Source organism: Bos indicus x Bos taurus, chromosome 29 (assembly GCF_003369695.1).
Source record: "Bos indicus x Bos taurus breed Angus x Brahman F1 hybrid chromosome 29, Bos_hybrid_MaternalHap_v2.0, whole genome shotgun sequence".
Lineage (NCBI taxonomy): Eukaryota > Metazoa > Chordata > Mammalia > Artiodactyla > Bovidae > Bos > Bos indicus x Bos taurus.
The window spans coordinates 26,104,000-26,124,710 of NC_040104.1; the positions used below are offsets into that span (position 1 = coordinate 26,104,000).

The 20,711-nt window shown below is 45.7% G+C and overlaps 1 protein-coding gene across 10 annotated transcripts in view; it reads left to right on the plus strand.

Moving 5' to 3' along the window:
• NAV2 (neuron navigator 2) overlaps positions 1–20,711 on the plus strand; it is a 796,404-nt gene that overhangs the window by 511,987 nt on the left and 263,706 nt on the right. For all 10 annotated transcript variants that reach the window (XM_027531913.1, XM_027531909.1, XM_027531911.1 and 7 more), the window contains one exon: positions 6,597–6,649. In XM_027531913.1, coding sequence (XP_027387714.1) covers positions 6,597–6,649 — 53 coding nt within the window. The remainder of the gene's footprint in view (positions 1–6,596; positions 6,650–20,711) is intronic.

The window sequence follows — 20,711 nt, forward strand, 5'->3', positions numbered from 1 at the left end:
AGCTGTGATGGTAAACGTTCGTTAAGGCAAGAATCACCAGTGGGAGCTGAAATCCAAGGGAGAGCGTTTGATGGAGAGCAGCTGTGTGCGTGGTCTCAACGTGGCTCTTCACGGATGCTGTATTAGTTGCAAAGGGAAATATAGTTACCACATGGGAGAATCAGGTGTCATGACCAGGTGACCAGACTACATCCCTGATGAGAAGCAGCTGGATGTCATGTGCTTCCTGATAGGATACCTCAGAAAGATTGCAACATCACTTCACGTTGTATTGTACTCAGGGGTTAGAAAGCCTGAAGCCCATCACAAGGACTCTCAGATAAACCCAAATTGTGGAACATTCTATTGGAAAAAAAAAAAAAAAAACCGCCTGAATTGTTCCAAAATGTTAGTGCTGTGAAGGACAAAAAAATGTGGCTGAGAAATTGTTTAAGAAGAAAGGACACTAAAGAGACCTGACAGCTAAATGCACTGCATGATGCTGGACTGGATCCCATTCGGGGGAATAAAACGCAGTAAAGGACATTTTTGAGTCAATTGACTAAATTGGAATATTGGAATTAGAGCAATGTTAAATTTTCTGAAATTTAGAATCGTACCGCAAAAAAATATCGTTGTCCTTTGGAAGTACACACCAAGAATAAGGGATATGACCCTTGGAGGCTACACTAGGGCTTCCCAGGGTGTGTGTCAGTTGCTTCAGTCATGTGTGACTCTCTGTGACCCCGTGGACTGTAGCCCGCCAGGCTCCTCTGTCCATGGAATTCTCCAGGCAAGAAAACTGGAATGGGTAGTCATTCATTCCCTTCTCCAGGGGATCTTTCCAACCCCAGGGATCAAACTGGGGTCTTCTGCATTGCAGGCAGGTTCTTTACTGTCTGAGCCACCAGGGCTTCCCAGGTGGCTCAGTGATAAAGAATCTGCCTGCCAATGCAGGAGACACAAGGTTCACGTGTTTGGTCCCTGGGAAGATCTCCTGGAGTAGGAAATGGCAATCCAGTCCAGTTTTCTTGCCTGGAAAATTCCATGGACAGAGGAGCTTGGTGAGCTTCAGTCCACAGGGTTGTAAAGGAGTCAGACACAACTGAGCCTACACTAAAATGATTCAGGAAAAATAATGACTACCTATAGACAGAAGGAGGGTGTGAGAGAGGAAGGGAGAAAATGAGAATGGATGATGTTATAGGAAATTCTCTGTACTGTTCCTGTAACTTTTCTGAAGGTTTGAAGTTATTTTAAAATAATTGAAAAGAACTCACCTACATAAAGGTCCATCAAAACTTGCAGGCAGAGAGATTGTCCTTTTAAGTCACAGCCTCTTCTAGATCTAGGAGGGAGGAAGATTGTGCATAATGATAAAGGGCTCATGTGCTGTGAGGCCTGACCCATGATTAGGGAAAGGAGATGCTGGGTTAGCAAGGAGGGAATCAAGGAACGTTTCATCAAGGAATGTATCTATAAGCCAAGACCTCAAACTGGGAGTTAGCTGGGTGAAGTGGTCAGGGAGGGCTTTCCTGGTAGAGGGAATAGTGTGCAGAGATCCTGGAGGGTAGAGAGCCAGACACTCAACAAGGCAAGTAAGGCAAGGTACAGGGCTAACCCAGGAACAAAGCCAGTGGTTGAAGACTCGACTTTCAGGTTGGGGAATCTAACCTTTTCCTCAGCTAGTTCTGATGGTGGAGAGTTGGAATCCTTTGAAAACGAAGATGTTTTATGTGAAGGAAAACCTTCAATGCTCTTCACAGATGCTACTCCTAACTAAGTCTTCATCGAGCTCAGATAGGTCCTAGGCCCTAGCCTTCTATTTATCCATCCCCCTCTTCCCAGATAGTGGGATACCTTGGGGCCCACACTTTTGCATCATTGGCTTCTACCCGTTGGGCAGAAAATGAACCCTCTGCTGCTGCCTCTTGCTGCCCTTGCTCTGGTGACTGAGGGTTGAGTGTCTGTGTTCAGCCTCTTATTAGTATGATTATCTTCTTGAGTCCTGAGCTGCCCAAAGCCGGCAGTTGCCTGCCAGCCCATCAACGGTGCCATGTCCGTGAGTTATTAGAAAGGTTTACGAGGCCAGGATAAACAGCATGAATCAAGAGGGAGAGACAGGCCTCCCTCCCTCTGCTTACATTGCTGTCACTCAGGGAGGATGCCAGAAGGGGTTGGAGTGAGCAAAGGAGAGAAGGGGGGCGGGAGGAAGAGAGGACAGAAGAGAGAGAGGGAAACAGGATAAACAAAAGAGGCTTGGAGAGAAGGAGGAAGCCAAGACGGAGGGGAAGAGATTCCCATCAGAGGTGACGAGGGCTGATAGCAGCTCATTCTCGACCACCATTTGGGCTGCCTCTGAGCACAACCAGGAAGTTCACACAATCTGCGGGACTCTACTTTCTGTTTTTGACCTGCTACCATGGCATGACCTTGGGTAAGTCATACACCTTTCAGTGAGGGCAGGCGGTTTCTCTTTCTGGACATTGGCAGGATGGCCAACTGCCCTGAACATACATAGGTGCCAAGCATAGATGCTTGGGCTCCTGAAATGCTCTGAACTCTTCCCAGGAGGTCTTTTGAGAAGTGACGAGCTTGATTCCATACTTCTTAAAGTGCACTGATGCTTTCCAATGACTAACTTGTCACCTTGCGTGCAGACAGGTCCGCATATTAGAGCTTGCTGGAATAAATACCACTGGCACTTCAGCATGCCAGTTTTAATGACTTTAATGAGGACTTTGGGGGACATGGCTTTGCTTCTTTGGTTTTCTACTTTGGGGCTGTAGCCAAAGACCCCCTATGCTGAGTTAGTAAATTCAGCTCTGAAGACCAAGCTCTTCTTCTTACCAGCACAATGAGAGCTTCTATTATTGCTTTAAGTATTTATGACCACTGCAGAAATTCTTGATGGACTTCCCTGGTGGCTCAGCTGGTAAAGAATCTACCTGCAATGCAGAAGAGCTGGGTTCTATCCCTGGGTTGGGAAGATCCCTTGGGGAAGGGAAAGGCTATCTACTCCAGTATTCTGGCCTGGAGAATTACATGGACTGTATAGTCCATGGGGTTGCAAAGATTCGGACTTGACTGAGTGACTTTCACACTTTCACTTTCACAGAAATTCTTGAGAATTTAAAGGAGAAGTATTTATATTACATGAAATTGGTAACTAGGAGGTCTGGGCTTTTGCAATTTTTATTAAGTATTTATTTTGAGTTTGGGTTGAGTCATTTGACCTCTTCCCATGTCTTCTTTGCTGCTGCTAAGTTGCTTCAGTCATGTCTGACTCTGTGCAACCCCGTAGATAGCAGCCCACCAGGCTCCACCATCCCTGGGATTCTCCAGGCAAGAACAGTGCAGTGGGTTGCCATTTCCTTCTCCAATGCATGAAAGTGAAAAGTGAGAGTGAAGTTGCTCAGTCGTGTCCAACTCTTTGCAACACCATGGACTACAGCCCACCACGCTCCTCTGTCCTTGGGATTTTCTAGGCAAGAGTACTGGAGTGGGTCTTCTTTGCTGCTGCTGCTGCTAAGTCTCTTCAGTCGTGTCCGATTCTGTGCGACCCCATAGACGGCAGCCTACTAGGCTCCCCCATCCCTGGGATTCTCCAGGCAAGAATACTGGAGTGGGTTGCCATTGCCTTCTCCAGGGGATCTTCCCGACACAGGGATCAAACCCAGGTCTCCCACATTGCAGGCAGGCGCTTTAACCTCTGAGCCACCAGGGAAGCCCAAAATATTACTTTGAGCCCCTTTTTTGGTGGGGTTGGGGGTGCGGCAAGAATACTGGAGTGGGTTGCCATTCCCTTCTCCAGGAGACCTTCCTGACCCAGGGATTGAACCCGGGTCTCCCGCATTATAGGCAGATGCTTTACCATCTGAGCCACCAGGGAAGTCAAAGGTATATAAATGATCCTTAAAATGACTTCTCAGGATTACAGTTATCCATCCTTCACTTTAATGAGCATCAATGAGCTGGGTATTGATTGGAACCCAATGACTTATAACTTTGGCCATCACGAGTGTCCAACTGGAAGATACCTGGAGTGGCCTTGATTCTCAAAAGCCATATATTTATTCTTCCAGTGTTGTATATCAAAATCCAAGGTCAGAGTGCTAGCCTACCATAATTTCCAGTGTATGAAGGAGTGCCAGGTGTCAAGGAGCTTTCTTTTTTTTCCACCTTCAGGACATACATTTATATACACACAAGTGAAGGGGCAGCTGCCTCAGAATAGGCAGTAAAACTTCGATTCATTGAAATATTCAGAATAGTCCTTAGTTCCTCTCAACAAATACATGTTGAGTGGCTACTATGCGCCAGGCACTGCATTAGGCTCTGGGCTTATAGCAGAAACCAAAGCAAAATGAAAGTCCTTGGTTCTGTGGAACTTACATGCTAGTGATGCCTTCTGGCTGACTGTATTTTCTGGTGAACTGAATAACAAATATCTGTGAGTCATCCCATTCATTGGGCATCTTTTATGTGCTTTTTAAAGGCTTTATGGCACCTCTTTGGGGAGGAGGGAAAACCAGGTGGAAGAAGCTTCCTAAAATGCCTATCCCAGTGTTCTTAAGAGCTAAGAAAACTCAAGTGGCTCCCGGAAGACCAAAGTCTTCCCAGATGGGTCATAGGCCTAAATATCTATTACTCTGGGCAAATTCTAAAGAAGGGGTAGATGAGGCTGAATATATACTAACCAGCCTGTCTCTGGCAACTAGGTTTTTAAATAATGTCCTGCCACTAGCTTGCTTTCTTATTTTTTACTCCTCTCTCAAGGTAGAAATGCTGGAGGAAAAAATAAACCCAATGGAGATAACAGTGAACTATATTTAAGTACAGGTGTTCTAAAACCTTAGTGTCGTGGGAAACTGTTTCTGTTATGCTTTTCAGATGCTTTTTTAAAATGTCTTTTCATGAAGTTTTAGATGTTACAGTCATTAAAATTGGATGTGATATATATAAATTTTGCAAGCACTTACTGAGCTGTAAGGATACAAGTGTGAAAAACGAAATCTACCTGTCTGCATAGCTGGGGGAGGCTAGAAAAGGAGTTACACATTAGGTGGCTAAAAGCAGCATAGAGGCAGTTTCCAGGGTGCTGGGAGAGCAGAGAGACCTAGGGGGCCTTATCCTGCTGGGGTGGTGACATGTAAGGGGATGTGGGATTGGGAAAGAATCTTAAAAAGTCTTCAGAGAACGCAAATCTGTTGTCCTTTACTGTGAAGTCCTAGCTAGGTTTCTGGGTTAAACTCAGATGGAAAGATCAAAAAGGAAAATTTTATTTTATGTATTTTTACACAGATGATAAAGAGTATGTATACTTGGATTAATGATTGCTACCATACAAAGAGGGCTTCCCAGGTGGCTCAGAGGTAAAGAATCCAACTCTCAATGCAGGAGACCTGGGTTCAGTCCCTGGGTCAGGAAGATCCCCCGGAGAAGGAAATGGCAGCCCACTCCAATATTCTTGCCTGAGAAATCCCGTGGACAAAGAGGAGCCTGGTGGGCTACAGTCCATGGGGTCGCAAAGAGTCAGACACAACTGAGCAACTGAACGACAACAACCATGCACAGAACTCTCACCGTGCCAGGAACTGCACTAAGCGTTTTACTGGCATCATATAATCTTCTTTTCACAGCTCCTCCTGGAAAGTACGTAGTATTAGCTCAATTCTGCAGATGAGCCAACTCAATTTTATAGGTGAGGCAATGCAACAGAGAGGTTGTATTACATGGCTAAGATCACACAGCTCAGAAGCTGTAAAGTTGGGCTTCAAACTGGGGTATCTTTGCCTCCAAACCTCTATACATACTGCCTTTCTTGTAGCACTGCAGTTGCGAACCCAGGTGTCCTCGGCTGTATCTTACAAGGGTTCCTTTAGCCTGAGGAGGAAATTCACCATGGACAGCTGGGCCTTTCTTCCTTGTTTTTATTTGATTTCCAGCTCATGCAGTTCAGTCTCTTCTATCACTTCTCTAAGTAGGTCGGCGCTCTCTTGACTTCAATAGAATATGTTCCAGATTTAATCTGGACATACTAAATGGCATGGATGTGTCATTTTTAAAGTCTCACTCTCTTGTTTTTCCATTGGGAGTAGGATCCCAATGGGAATAAGATCCACTTTGGGAATAGGATCAGGACAGGCAAAAGCAACCTTAATATTTCTGGCTAAACATGGAGTGAGAGGCTACCATCTGTGCCTTTTGTCCCCAGGAGCTGCAGTGTGGCTACATGGATCTCACTCTGAAGCACCCCATCTTCTGTGGGGAAGTTGCAGTTGCCTTTTCAGAGCCTAGAGCACAGTCATAGCTCAGTCCATTTCCCAGCGTGCAAACATTTCCACCCTGCCCCATCACTCCAAGACTGTCGCCAGTGCAGTTGTCTCTGCCTTAGATGACGGCGACCTTGCCCCAGCTGTCCCTGGAGGACAGCAGCTCGATGAGTTAAGTCCTGAAGCTTGCTAGAAGCGTCTCAGTATTTCACATGCCTGTGCTGGTTGGACAAATCCCAGAATGGGCCTTAGGATTTGCCTGGCCTCAAGGGTCCTGAACATCCCTGCTTGCAGTGTCTGTGATAATTAATTTGTTTTTCTGACCCGTGTTTCTTTTTTCAGCAAATGAGAAGATCGAAGACATCAATGGCTGTCCGAAGAACAGATCGCAAATGGTAAGTGATACACGGGCAGTGAGTGTCTGTGTTAGGTTAGTAAGCCCCGCCTCTAAATGATAGTGGCTGTCTTGAAAACATTCACACCACGAGCTTTACTCTGGGGGATTATATTAATAAACTAACAGCCATTTCCAAATAACCATGGTTTGCCTCTCTGACATTTGTTGGCATTTACTGAAAAATAACTGTGATTTTTACGTAGGTCGTGAGACAGGGAAAATGAAATATGGTCCTTGTTCTTAGAAACAAGTTATACAGAACTGGTGCAAACATATCCTTGTTTAGAACTTGGGCCGCTAGGACTCTTTGCTTTTTCCTCAAGGACCTACAACCTTTTCTGTTTGTGTGTGGTGCTGGGGCACAGAGTGATGGGATCATATGACCCAGAAACTGGGGCATGTGTTCTGGTTGCCTTTAGAGGTTAGAATGATGTGAAATCAGAACTGTGACAGGCAGTGTGAAATGTTTGATCACATCCAGACCACGCGCAACGTGACCGTGACAAGTGACATTCCCTCTGGTGTGATATGCTTAAGCTCTGATATTATAGCTTTAAAAAATCTTTTGAAATCTATTTTATTCTTGTTTCATGTTCTACACATAAATCTTTGACTTAAAATTCATGATCACTGTTGAGTTCAGAGACCATTGAATGGTGATACTCCGAGTACTCAGTTTTCCCCTTTGCAGTGCTTTTCAAATGTATTTCCACAAAAAATGTATTCACAGAAGTCTTTTAAGATGACACTGTGATACTTGTTTAAAATATGAAGGTGGCAACTGAAGGACAGGTTTGTTTTTTTTTTTTCTGGATGTTAATTTTGCTTCCAAAAATCTTAAAAAAAAAAAAAAAAAAACAGACGTAATTTGTTTTTCTCACCTCACCCTGCTCCTGTTGAGTAGGCACGATTGGATAGTTTCATTCCAGAATACACTGAAGTGATTGGCATTCCTTGGGTTAGCTGTTTAATTTTCTGAATTGTTATCCCAATGAGTGGACTGATAGCTTTTCAGTCAACTTTTTTTTTTTCACACACACAGTTCCTTGTTATAAAGAGAAGTGAATGTCTCTGGTAGGGGTGGGAAGAAGGGCTGTCATTTTTCATGTTAAATTCTAAAACAAGTTTCTCTTTTTCTGTTGTTCCACTGGAGACTGTGTTTCTTCTTGTTTGGCCCAGAGAGCAGCCAGTCCTCACGTAGGAAAGTCCCCGTGCAGACATCTCATGGCTGTTTTGACTTGTGGGAAAGCTTGGCTGCTATTTTTGCTAGAGCTACTGCAGCTGTCTGGTGTATTAATAATTGAGAAAATTTGGAAGATAGAAGACTTAATTTTAGTGCAGGCATTTTACATATGCAGTCAGAGCATCCCATGAAAGAGATGCAGTATTTCCCTCTGGGGTAGAAATGGATGCCTTTGTTCCAGTCCACGGTAATGCAGATGTGGACCTGGCCGGTGAACCTCGTGAACCTTTTCTTGTGTTCGGTCCATCTGTATTTTCTGTACCTTCTATCTGAGATGTTTGTTGTTAAAGTCTACTTTCAAGCTTCAGAGGTCATACCCGTCACCTTGGATTCTTCTGTGCCAACTTAGTAAATATGTATCCGTGCCACATTGCACCAACAGTTTTGTGGTTTCTCTATAACTCTTTCAGCTGTGGAAGTCTTGGGTTTTTGTTTTGTTTTTTTTCATGGACTGTGTGTTTTTTTTTTAAGAACACTGGAATATGAAATTCTAAAATTGTCTATGATAATTAGCTCCAGCTTAGAGGTGGGGCGGCAGACCAGGTCTGGTGGTCAAAGTGGCAGAGGGTAGTTCAGCAGACAGGATGCGAGTCCAGGGAAATGTCAGAACCTGTGCCGCAGCCCCTCCATCCCGTGGGAAGTGAGGAAGATGAGGATAAGGGCTCCAGGGGCCCTGTCCTTTCACCTACATCACAATGACAGATCCCGCAGGCAGCACTCGCCTCGGGCACACGCTCCGTGCAGCTTACACATAAGCACGGGCGTCGTTCCGGCCGGTAGGACGCTCTGTGTACACCCGTGTGGGCACGTGCATCCTACCCGTGGGAAGCACCACTGGGGAATATAGCATAGTGGATGGGCCACCATTTCTAGATTCTTAGAAGGTCAAACTCCCAGTAAGGCTTCCCAGTTAGGGCGGTCAGTGATAAAGATTTGTTGTTTGCTAAATGTTGCCTATTTGGAGGAGACCAGAAGGCAATGCGTATGGAGAGCCTCATGTTGACCAAAGGAAGATGACACGGAGAGGAGATTTGGGGAGCGTACCTGCTGGGAAGGTAGCTGTGATTGTGTAGAGCTAATGTTCTTCCACCCTAAGAGAACAGAGCATCTTCAGGGGCCTTAAATAATGGAGCCAGAATCAGGTTTGCTTCAGAGCAGGGGAAATGGGTGCTATTTCAGCTTTCAAGGGGCAAATCATTTCATTAATCAGTGGGCCTGCATGAGAGCTTCGATTTTGCAGGTGGGGCACCCCCTCCTCTTCTCCTATTCCTTTCCTCCTGACCCACCAGGCTACCTGGAGCTCCACTCTCGAATTCCTGCCCTCCAGGCTCAGCTTCAGGTTCTGCTCTCTCCCCAGAGAATGTGGAAGTGAAAGCGTGTAACTGTGGCCTATGGACTAGAGAATGCCCTGGGGCCTTGGTGCAGAATCACGGTGGGCATGGCCCTGAGTGCTTTTAGCCCGTCAATCAGCAGAGGCTCACAAAGTGCCCACCGATGCCAGGCGCTGAGCAAGGCCTCGTGAGTACCCAGGTGAAGGAGATGGGATCCCTGTCCTCAGGGAGCTCAGTGATGAGTGGGCAGGAGACCGGAGAACCATCTGAACACTGGAATAGTGCTGTTCCCATAGACATCTATGCGTGGTACATGGTGGACTGTTCCACTCCAGGACAAGGGGAGCTTTAGGAATAACTGGGTGAGTCTTGAAAGGTGAGAGGGTTCCCCATGGGGGATAAGGAGTGGAAGAGGATTCCTATTTCTGGACATGCTGTTCACCTGAGGATGTCGTGGGCCCTGCACAGGCAGTTTTTTAGCCTTTGCTCAGGGGTGCTACCACGTGCCATCAGCTGTGTCTGGTGAGACTCTTCTGGGCTTTTACCGAGGTCAGCCCTTTGTCCTGTTGTGTCTGAGGTGACGGATAGAGCATGGAAGAGCCCAAACTAAGACAAACCCATAGACATGGCGGTCTTTTCAGGCCTGGACCAAATCTTCTGTAGTCATCATCACTCCCCAGGTGGCAGCATTTCAGGGAATAGCTCCATTGGACCCTGGAGTGAAGTTTTCTAAAGGAAAATATCCATGGTAATCAACCCCTGTGGATGGCAGGTGGGGAATGGTGGTTAATATCAGCACTCACATGCATCGATTCACTGCTTTAAGACCTTTCACATAGGAAAGCATATCACTTCCCATTTCTTTGAAGAGACCCTGGTGCTGGGAGCAGAGGGCTGTCCTCAGGGACAGGCAGAGCCAGGGCCATGGGCATCTCCTGCCGCCCTGTCGTAGCCCTCCTAAAACAGGACTGCGTCTGCAAGCGAGATGCAGGGAGCATGACGGCGGCTTCCCTTTCCGAGCGAGCCCAACCTCAGCTTGCGTTGAAGGAGTCCTTTGCTCTCTTTCAGTCTGACCTAGATGCTTTAGGGGCCAAATCCTCGGAGATGGAGCTGTAGAAACAACACTGCCCACCCCACCCCTCAATCCATCCATTTGGCCCTTAAATAGGTTTGTGTCTGTGTGTCAGAGCTGGTTGAAATGTTTTGTCTGTTTAGCATTGCCATGGCAACCCTTGGGGCATCTTTTTGGCTTTCAAGTGGTGTGCTGAGCGGAGTTCTGTGTGTGTTTGGAAGGAGAAACATTGCTTGGAGCGCAGCCAGCGGGCGCTGGGTCTGCCAGTGCCTCGCGCCTTGAACCCACTGTACTCCAAGACTCTGGCTCACTTTGGAGCCCAGGAGAGGACGCCGCAGGGGGTGGCTTTCTGTTTTCATCATTATTATTTTAAGTAGTTTGGCTTTGTGTTGTTGATTCAGAGAGGTGCAAAGTTAGCAAAGCTGCGGGTCCTTTCAGGCCCTTTCAGCGGAAAGTCCCGGCCTGTTTTCCCCTCTGGCTCTGGCCTGGGGTCATCTGAGGCCTCCTAGTCCTGCCTTGCCTGCTAACCTCCTCCTGGGCTCTCTGGGAGTCCTGCCTTCTTCCCTCAGCCCTTCTAGACCTAGGGCCTGCCTGGGCTTGGGAACCAGACAGGCCACTTTCTGATTCCTTCTCTGCTGTCTGTGGCCTTGAGCTAATTATTTAATCTCTTGAAGCCTCTATTTCCTGTTCTATAAAGTGGGCTTGATAATACAAACCTCATAAAGTTTTTGTGAGGACCAATGAGGCTGTGGAAGTGATGATAATAGATGGGAGTAATAATAGTGAAAATAAACTCTAAGGCCCATCAGTGTTTGCAGTGTGCCGGGTGCCTCAGTGCTTCACAAATACCCTCCCAGCAGCTCTCTGGGGTAGATGACCTCATTGCCCCCATTCTCCTTAGCACGTGGTCAGCACTCAGTCAAGGGTGTTTCTCCAGTCATGATGATATTAGTAGTCAGGAACTAGGGGACAGAAAACCTTCAGAAATCTGAGAAGATCTGCTGGCATTCTTCTTGACTCACTCACGCCCTGGGATTTTGCATACGGTGTGAGCCACTCAAGGGTCACAAAGGCCTCTGGGGCTCCACAGACCCCACGTTTGATGCCCCTGCTGCTTAGGGCACAGGTCTGCTCCTCACCCTGTCCTTTCAGGGGGCCCCTGTGGACAAAAGTCAGCACCTAAGTTCCCAAAACAAGAGGAATTTGCCCCTAACTCACTCCAGTTTTCTTGACTGGAGAATTCCATGGACAGAGGAGCCTGGGGGACTGCAGTCTATGGGGTTGCGTAGAGTCAGACACAATTGAGCAACTAATTTATTTACAGAAGGATAGCACACTGGCTTTCAAACTTCTGTTCCATGAGCAGAACCCCTCCCCCCAAAATAAAATGATATGTGGCACCCCACATGTAAAAGTAATAAAAACTGAATGACCGCTTTACATGGGATTAGGCAGCAAAGGGGAGGACCATTATAGATCTCCCTTTGACCAGCCTTTTCCCTCCCCTTCCCCACTCTCACATTTGCCCCTGAAGCCCTCTTTCAGAAGACCAGCTCCTGAAAATACACAGTGCAATGAAGCCTAGGGCCCCCTACCCAGACATCAGGTTCCAGCTGTAGTCAGGTCTAGCCCATCCTCTGGAGAAGGCAATGGCAACCCACTCCAGTGCTCTTGCCTGGAAAATCCCATGAATGGAGGAGCCTGGCAGGCTGCAGTCCATGGGGCCTCGAAGAGTCGGATACGACTGAGCGACTTCACTTTCATGCATTGGAGAAGGAAATGGCAACCCCCTCCAGTGTTCTTGCCTGGAGAATCCCAGGGACAGTGGGGGGTCCTCGTGGGCTGCAGTCTCTGGGGTCGCACAGAGCCGGACATGACTGAGTGACTTCACTGTCATGCATTGGAGAAGGAAATGGCAACCCACTCCAGTGTTCTTGCCTGGAGAATCCCAGAGATGGCAGAGCCTGGTGGGCTGCCGTCTATGGGGTGGCACAGAGTCGGACACAACTGAAGTGACAGCTGCAGCAGCAGCAGCAGCAGCCCATCCTCTGGTCCTCCTGAATCTCCTCTAGAAAAAGAAACCATTAACTAGGCCATGTTCACCTCTGACTTGTGGAGGTTACAAGGCATCCAGACCAAAAGCATGTATCCTGGAGGCCAGCTGTTCCTGGCGTAGGACATGGTCCTCAGGCTCCCAGGGGACAAATCTCTCTAACAGGGTGGTTTTAAGGGGACCTGCCTCTCTAACAGAGTGGTTTTAAGGGGACCCATCTCTAACAGGGTGGTTTTAAGGGGACATGACTCTCTAACAGGGTGGTTTTAAGGGGACCTGCCTCTCTAACAGAGGGGTTTTAAGGGGACACATCTCTCTAACAGGGTGGTTTTAAGGGGACCCATCTCTCTAACAGGGTGGTTTTAAGGGGACCTGCCTCTCTAACAGGGTGGTTTTAAGGGGACCCATCTCTCTAACAGGGTGGTTTTTAGGGGACCCATCTCTTTAACAGGGTGGTTTTAAGGGGACACGTCTCTCTAACAGGTGGTTTTTAGGGGACCCGTCTCTCTAACAGGGTGGTTTTAAGATGTGCGTGAGATGGTCTGTATGATGTGCCCACACTCTGCTGGGCACAGAGGAAGCATGCAGCCAGTGTTAGCTCTTAATAGGGTGATGGTTTGTCAAGATACCTCAGTACTTTTGCCTGGAGAATTCCATGGACAGAGGAACCTGGTGGGCTATGGTCCATGGGGTTGCAAAGAGTCGGACATGAGGAAGCATCTGAGCATCAGTATTTCTCAAGAAATAGATGTTTTAAGAATGGCCAGCTTTGGGTGAAGTGTTGGTTAAACAGCATGGCCCTGGGCCATCCACTTGGCCTCTCAGCACTGCTCTTCCTCCCCCAGGAAATGTGGGGAATAATAACTGCTTTATGATTAGAGGCAATTATTGTTTATATTTTGCACATGGAGATCGAACTTTAAAAGGTTATTTTTTTGCCTCAGATCACTCACCTAGGAGGCAGAGTAGGAGTTTGAACCCAAGACTGTCTGTTTTGAGAGCCTGTGATGGTCGTTTCTGTGACAGAGGACAAAGAAGGGACGTAACAGTCTCCACCTCCCAGTCCCTGTTCTGCTTGTTCTCAGTGGTAGATGCCGTAGAACCAGCTGGATTTAGCCGGGAGTTAGCGAGAAGGCAGCAGAGTATTTCTGGAGAAGGCCTGAGTTGACCTGTTGGTGGAACTCAAGAGCTAGAAAAAGGAGCTAGTGGCCCCCAGAGAAAGGCAGTCTCTTGAGATGCCCAGGGTGAGCCCTGGCGCCAGGTACCTCCAGCCGTGTCCTCCATGGAGCTTCCTGGGCTAGGGCAAGACTGTCTGCAATGAGATCAGGTTTCCAGCTCCAGTGACCTTGGGCCCTCCCAACAGCTGTCAGAAAGCCAGCCACATGCCTGGGGAGTGTCTGAGATCCTTGGGCAGCTGAGTTGCCTCGTCCCTGGGCCCTTGGTCCTATTTTTACATGGCCCTAAGGCCACACACGTTACAGAACCAAGAAGGAATAAAGAAAAGTCCACAGGTCCCCTAGAACTTAAAGTGGAGGGTTGGAGAGTCCAGGGCAAAGATGGGCAGGAAGCACCGACTGCTTCCTCTTCAAATGGCACAGCCAGTATCATTGTGTTATGGCCAGCAGTCTCTTTCAAAAATGATGGCCATCTCCACATCTGTCTCTTTCTTACCTCTTTGGTCACTTCTCTGTTCAAAACCATCGTTAGCTCCCCATGGAAATTTGCATCCTCTTGAGTACACATTGGAAGGACTGACATTGAAGCTGAAACTCTAATACTTTGGCCACCTGATGCAAAGAGCTGACTCATTTGAAAAGACCCTGATGCTGGGAAAGGTTGAGGGCAGGAGGAGAAGGGGATGACAGAGGATGAGATGGATGGATGGCATCACCGACTCAATGGACATGAGTTTGGGTAAACTCCAGGAGTTGGTGATGGACAGGGAGGCCTGGCGTGCTGTAGTTCATGGGGTTGCAAATAGTCAGACACGACTGAGCGACTGAACTGAGTTCACAAAGAAGGGCCTTCACGATCTAGTTACTGGTATCTCCTGCCACTTGGCCACTCACACTGTATCCTTAGCCACACTGGACTTGGAGTGCCCCACGGAGGCCATGTACTCGCATGCCTCCCATTTTGATGCAAGATGTCCAGTCTGCCCAGGAGACCTGATGAGTGTCCCAAATGGGTGATGTAACCTTTAATATTCAGGTCAGCTGTTAAGTAATTGAGATAATTAGGTGTCTTTGCCCCTTGTGTCCGCAGATGTCCAGTGCCTGCGTGTGTCATAACTTGCTCTTTGTGGTTGTCGTTGAATTGTCTTCTTAAAGGAGATGCTGTGTCTTTCACCTGAGGATCTAAGCATCTATCACTTAAAATACTAGTATATAGTAGGTGTTTAATAAACGGATGGATGGATGGACAGACGGAAAGACCAAAAAAGGAGCTGGCCTGGATGTGTTCATGGGGTTAAAGGATTATAATACAGTGTTATTCTCATATCATTATCTACTATTGAGCAGTGATTTGAGTGTTCACTTGGAAGTTCTTCATTCGATTTAAGAAATGGATATTTAGCACTGTTCTAGAACTATCTTTCCTTCTCTTGATTCTTCTCTTCCTTCATTTATTCAGAAGATCCAAGGACCTTGTAGCTAATTTTTCACTGACTGCATTATTTTATGTTGCTCAAGGTAAGCGTTTTTAGGCCTCCTTACAACTACCAGAGTTGGTTAACAGATGATAATAAAAATGAAGGTAATCACTGTTCTTAGTGCTGTATAGATGTTAATCCACTTTATTCACATAACAACCCTATGGAGTGAAGAACATACCTTGTTCGCTGCACTGAAGGGTATGGAGAACTTAAGAGTCTGATGCCATCTGCTGTGCTGTGCCAGGGGCCACGTGTGAGTCATGTTAAAGAAACTTGTCCATTTCCCCTCGTTCTGTGCAGCCTAGGGTTTCTGCCTTCGGGTTCTGTCAGGGTTTTATATTATTATGATTTTATATTATTGTGTTGTTAGTCAGTCATGTCCTGTTCTTTGCAACCCGATGGACTGAAGCCTATCAGGCTCCTCTGTCCGTGGAATTCTCCAGGCAAGAATACTGGAGTGGGTTGCCATTTCCTCCTCCAGGGGATCTTCCTGACCCAGGGATAGCACCCGGGTCTCCTACGTTGGCAGGTGGATGCTTTACCATCTGAGCCACCAGGGAAGCCCATATATTAATAGCAAATACTTACACACGAAAGTGCAACAATGTTCTAGACATTTTATTTTCATTATAACTGATTTTTTTAATCTTCATAAAACTCTCTGAGAGCATATACCTTTATTATTTCCATTTCACAGATGAGGAAACTGAGGCAGAAAGAGGTTTAGTAACTTATCTTAGGTCACACAGCTAATAAATGACAAGCTGGGGTTTGAACCCTGGAAGCCTGACGTTATTCCCTTTAGTCTTATACTAGTCTACATATAAGGAAATGGATTGGAGAAGGAAAAAAAAACAAACATGTGGAGGTGCAAAAATTAGATTTGTGATGCTATCTCCTTGTATAAGGAAGGGCAGAGTTTTGGGATGAGGCATTCCATCAGAGAAGAAGATTTGGGATGAAGAAGAATAAGCCTGGACCCCGGAATCAGAAAGACCCGGGTCTCACATACTGGGCAGTTGTGCTGGGCAAGTTGCTGAAAATTTGAATCTTTTCCCTCATCTGTAAAAGGCAGATGATTATGGAAGCTCCCTCTAGGGTGGCCAGAGATAAGTGAGAGGTGGTAATAGAAGCACCTGGCATCATCCTGTTTCATGAAGAGAGCACATGAGACTGTCATTTCCTTCCCTGTTTACAAGTCCCATCTTTCCCAAGTATTGACTTGTGCATGAAAAAGGTCTTTCCTATTCAAAAAGTAGGTACTGGTGTGGTAGGCTGAACAATGGACCCCCAAAGATGTCTACATTCTAATCCTTGGAACCTGTGAATATGTTCTTTTAAATGATAAAGGGGGTTTTGCAGAGGTGATTAAATTAGGGATTTCAAGAGAGGAGGATTATCCTGGATTAAATGAGCAGGCCCAGTGTGATCACAGGGGTCCTCCCAAGACAGGAGGCAGGAAGGTGAGAGAGAAGATGTGACCATGGAACACAGAAGCAGGGTCAGAGGAGAGAGAGGAGGAGAGGAGGGAAAAATGAGAGGCAGGAGGAAGCGCAGAGGGAGAGAATGAATGAGAGAGAACGAGGTTGGAAGATGGAAGAACGGGCCATGAGCCAAGGAATGCAGGTGGCCTCCAAAAGCTAAAAAAAGACAAAGACGGGTTCTCCGCTAGAACCTCCAGCGTAAACGCGGCCCTGCTGACTCCTTGATTGCAGCCACTGAAACTGATTCTGGACTTCTGACCTTCCAGAATTTTAAGGTAATAAATATATGTTGTTTTAAGTTATGAAGTTTGAGGCCATTTGTTACAGCAGCAATAAGAAACTAATACACTATGGGATTGAAACGAAGTAACTTACTGTTTTAGGAAGCTATTTATAGCAGAGGCTCATTTTACCACTGTGAGCCTCTTGGTTCCTGAGTTGATTGGAAGTTGCTTCCCTCCATGGAACACTTCAGAATGGAGATGTGCACATCTGTACACTAACACAGGTCATTGCAGGAAGGTGTGGGAGGCGAAGGCCCACATTTAGTCTCCAGCACTGTGACCACATGTGGGCCGCCTCAGATACCGAGCTGTCGTGGGAATGGCAAGTGCCATTTCATCTACTGTTTAGAGGTGGATACACGGTATTCCTGATGCTCCACAGCAAATGTACGTTTGTCTTGTAGTCAATATGACATTTAAGCACACTTTTTGAGAAACACAGTTTATAAGCTTAGGTAATCCCATCAAAGCTTTGTAGTACATATAGTGTGGGTTTTTTTTTTTTTTTTTTCTTGTTTTTATCTTTTAGTTCAATGAAAAGTTCCATATTTGCAACTAGGTATATTGAAAGTGCTCAGATGATGTCAGATGAGTGAGCTAAACAGTAAATTCTCCAGATCTCCGGGAGCTTTCCAGAGAGTGGGACGATGGTATCTGTCAAGTTTTAATATGTGAAATATACTATGAACTTTTAAATGCTATCAAGAAACTTGAGTCATCCTAGGCCCCCAAATTTTCAGATCCAGTCTTTTCTTTCTCAGTTTTTTAACTTTGTTATAAAGGTGGGTGGAAACGACGCCACGATTGGAGGTTCTGCAAAGCCTCTTGTGCCAGGCTGCTCCAGCTTTAGTGCACAGGGGGTCTCCTGGAGGGCTTGCAAAAGCAGTGCTGGAACCCACCCCTAGAGTGTCCCATGCAGTAGGTCTGGGAAGGAGCTCGATAATTTGCATTTGTAACAAGCCAAGCTCTTGGATGATGTAAAAAAGTTCTCTTTGGGGATATGACTGCAAACATGCATTTCAACATCTATCAGTTTGTAAAGTTCTTTAAAAATTTAAAAGTTAATCTATCTAAAGGTTAATTTTAACTAATTTTTTTAGGAACACTATGTAATTTTTATTTTTTAAATGTTTTGATATAATTTTTTAACACCAAAAACATTTTGTACTGGGGTATAGCCAATTAACAGTGTTTGGATAGTTTCAGGTGAACAGTGAAGGAACTCAGCCGTATGTAGACATGTATTCATTCTCCCGCAGACTCCCCTCCCATCCAGGCTGCCACATAACATTGAGCAGAGTTCCATGGGCTGTACAATAGGTCTTTGTTGGTTATCCATTTTAAGTATAGCAAACACTGTGTATTTTTGATTGAGATATAAATGACATGTAACATCACATTTGTATCAGGTGTACAAACAACGATTCAGCATTTGTGTATATTGTGAAATGATCACCACAGCAAGGTCTAACTAAATATTTTGAATGAACCAATCAGTTTACTTTTGGAAAGATGAGGATGCATTAGACATCCTCCTGTCTGAGAACAATGGTAAGTTCTAAATCCGTAGGATCTGAATTGTACACGCGGCTGTGGTCTTGGAGTTTGCAAGTGTCTTCTCTACTTTCCAGCTCACTTAACCTCTGTGACCCTTGGTTTCTTCCATTGAAAACCCAGGTGATAATCCTTTAGCACGTTGTCCTTAACTGCCTGGCATTAACTTCTTTGAGGGCGGGGTCCCTGTCCATCTGCCCATACCATGACCTGGCATCTGCTGGATGCTCAGAGAATATTAACTGAAGAAATTCCCATTACACCTACTTTGAAACTGAGGCATTTTAAGTGTCAACATGTGGTGCTCAATATGGTTAAAGAGCTTAGCAAATGTGAGAAGGGGTGGGGAGAGGAGAGCTTCAGATTGTCCTGAGCTGAAAGAGAAATTGGATGGTGATTTATAACCATGTGGACTGTGCTTTATATAAAAGTAATCCGGCTTCATGCTTGGATCCATCTCCCTATGCATGTCTTCATGGGCTTCTTATGTTTCAGACTAGCCCCAAAGGGGTGTTTTTCCTGTATTCATCTTTGTATTTTGTTTATTTTTCTATGAACCAGAACTTAGTGAGAAATTCTTGTTGGCCCTTTGATAAGGCATACTTAGCCTGTGGTGCCTGCATTAGGAACTGGTCAGTAGAGGACTGCCAGTGTGCTCACTTAAGCAAAGAGTAGAGAACAGTGGCCAGCAAGCTGAATTCAGGTTCCAGAAGCCCTTTTGTAAGAAAAACTAAATGGCTGCCAACAGTTAGATAAAAATCAATATACTTCACAGTGATCTTCCAACTTTTTTTAGGGGGAAAAAAAGTTGTCAGTCCTGGATTGATCACAAACAGTGATCTTCCAACTTTTTTTAGGGGGAAAAAAAGTTGTCAGTCCTGGATTGATACTCCACTGACTAAATCTGGATGCCAGCTGCCTCCTTTAGGTATATGTAGAATGCAAGGAGATCAAACCAGTCAATCTCAAAGGAAATCAGTCCTGAATATTCGTTGGAAGGATTGATGCTGAAGCTGGAGCTCCAATACTTTGGCCACTTGATTCGAAGAGCCAACTCATTAAAGAAGACCCTGATACTAGAAAAGATTGAAGGCAAAAAGGAGAAGAGGGAGGCAAAGGATGAGATGGTTAGATAGCATCACCGACTCAGTGGACATGAGTTTGAGCAAACTCCGGGAGATAGTGAAGGACAGGGAAGCCTGGCGTGCTACGATCTGTGGGGGTCACAGAGTCGGACACGACTGAGCACCTGAACAGCAGCAGCAACAGGCTGCATTAGCCACACTCCCCACCGTTCCCTACTGTCTTACACCCAGGCTTTTTTACTTAGTTTTTGTCTACCTGCTTCCTGCACACATTTGAGGTCTTTTACCCGCAAACTGTTATGTTCTCATAAGTTCTAATTCCTGATCTTTCTTAGGAGATCTAAACTCTGGCATATGGTGGTTTTAAAAAATCCTTTTGGGGAGCATTTTGACATCAAAATAATGCTGTAATCTTTATATTGATTTAAATAATTACTGCCCTAGAAGATTTCAAAACACTGTAAAAGAACATCAATATCGTCCACAAAACATGTTCAGAAGGATGTTGGAGAAGTCACGCCCTCCTCTGTGAAGTGCTCTTCATCTTTCTGATGTAAAGATTGGGCTTAGTTTGAATGGATTAATTATTTGCCTATCTTTCTCCAAGGAAATGAATGACGAAACTGGGTGATGATTCTTCTCCTCCGCAGCAATACTGAACTCCAGCTGTTTGGTTGTTAATGCCCATGTGTATAGGCTTCATAGCTTACAAAACATCGAGTAAGTGTTTGCATTCCAACCCTGCCATTTAATAACCGTGATTTTAGGAAGGCATTTAAACACTCTATGCCTACATGTCCCCATATGAAAAGTGATAATACCTATCATATCTAGTGGTGAAAATTAATTGAAATAATAATGTATGGAGAAGAATCTAGTCCAGTGTTTCATGTTTTCTAAGAGTATAAATATTAGTTTCTTGGGAGGAGTCTATAAGGCTTTCAAGAAAGGGATAATTATCTCCATTTTACTAAAAGGAAAACTGAGGCTTGGGGAAATTAAGTACTTTTGCTCAGAGGGAGCCAAGAACCTCTGAGAAACAAGTGGTGCCTCAGATTTCACCTCTGGTCCTGAGAACTCCTTGACTCGCATCTCCTCCTTTGAAATATCCTCTTAGTACCGATGCCGTCACAATGCCAATGATGACTCCGTGGCATGAGTTGGCTTTTCCTGCAGAGTAGATTGCCACGTTGGTGCGAATGTGGGAACAGTCATGTAGAGTTGAATAGGAGGGCAGAACCTGACCAGAGCTGCTGCTTTCTCACACTTTCCCCTGAAGGAACAGGAAGGCGAGAGGA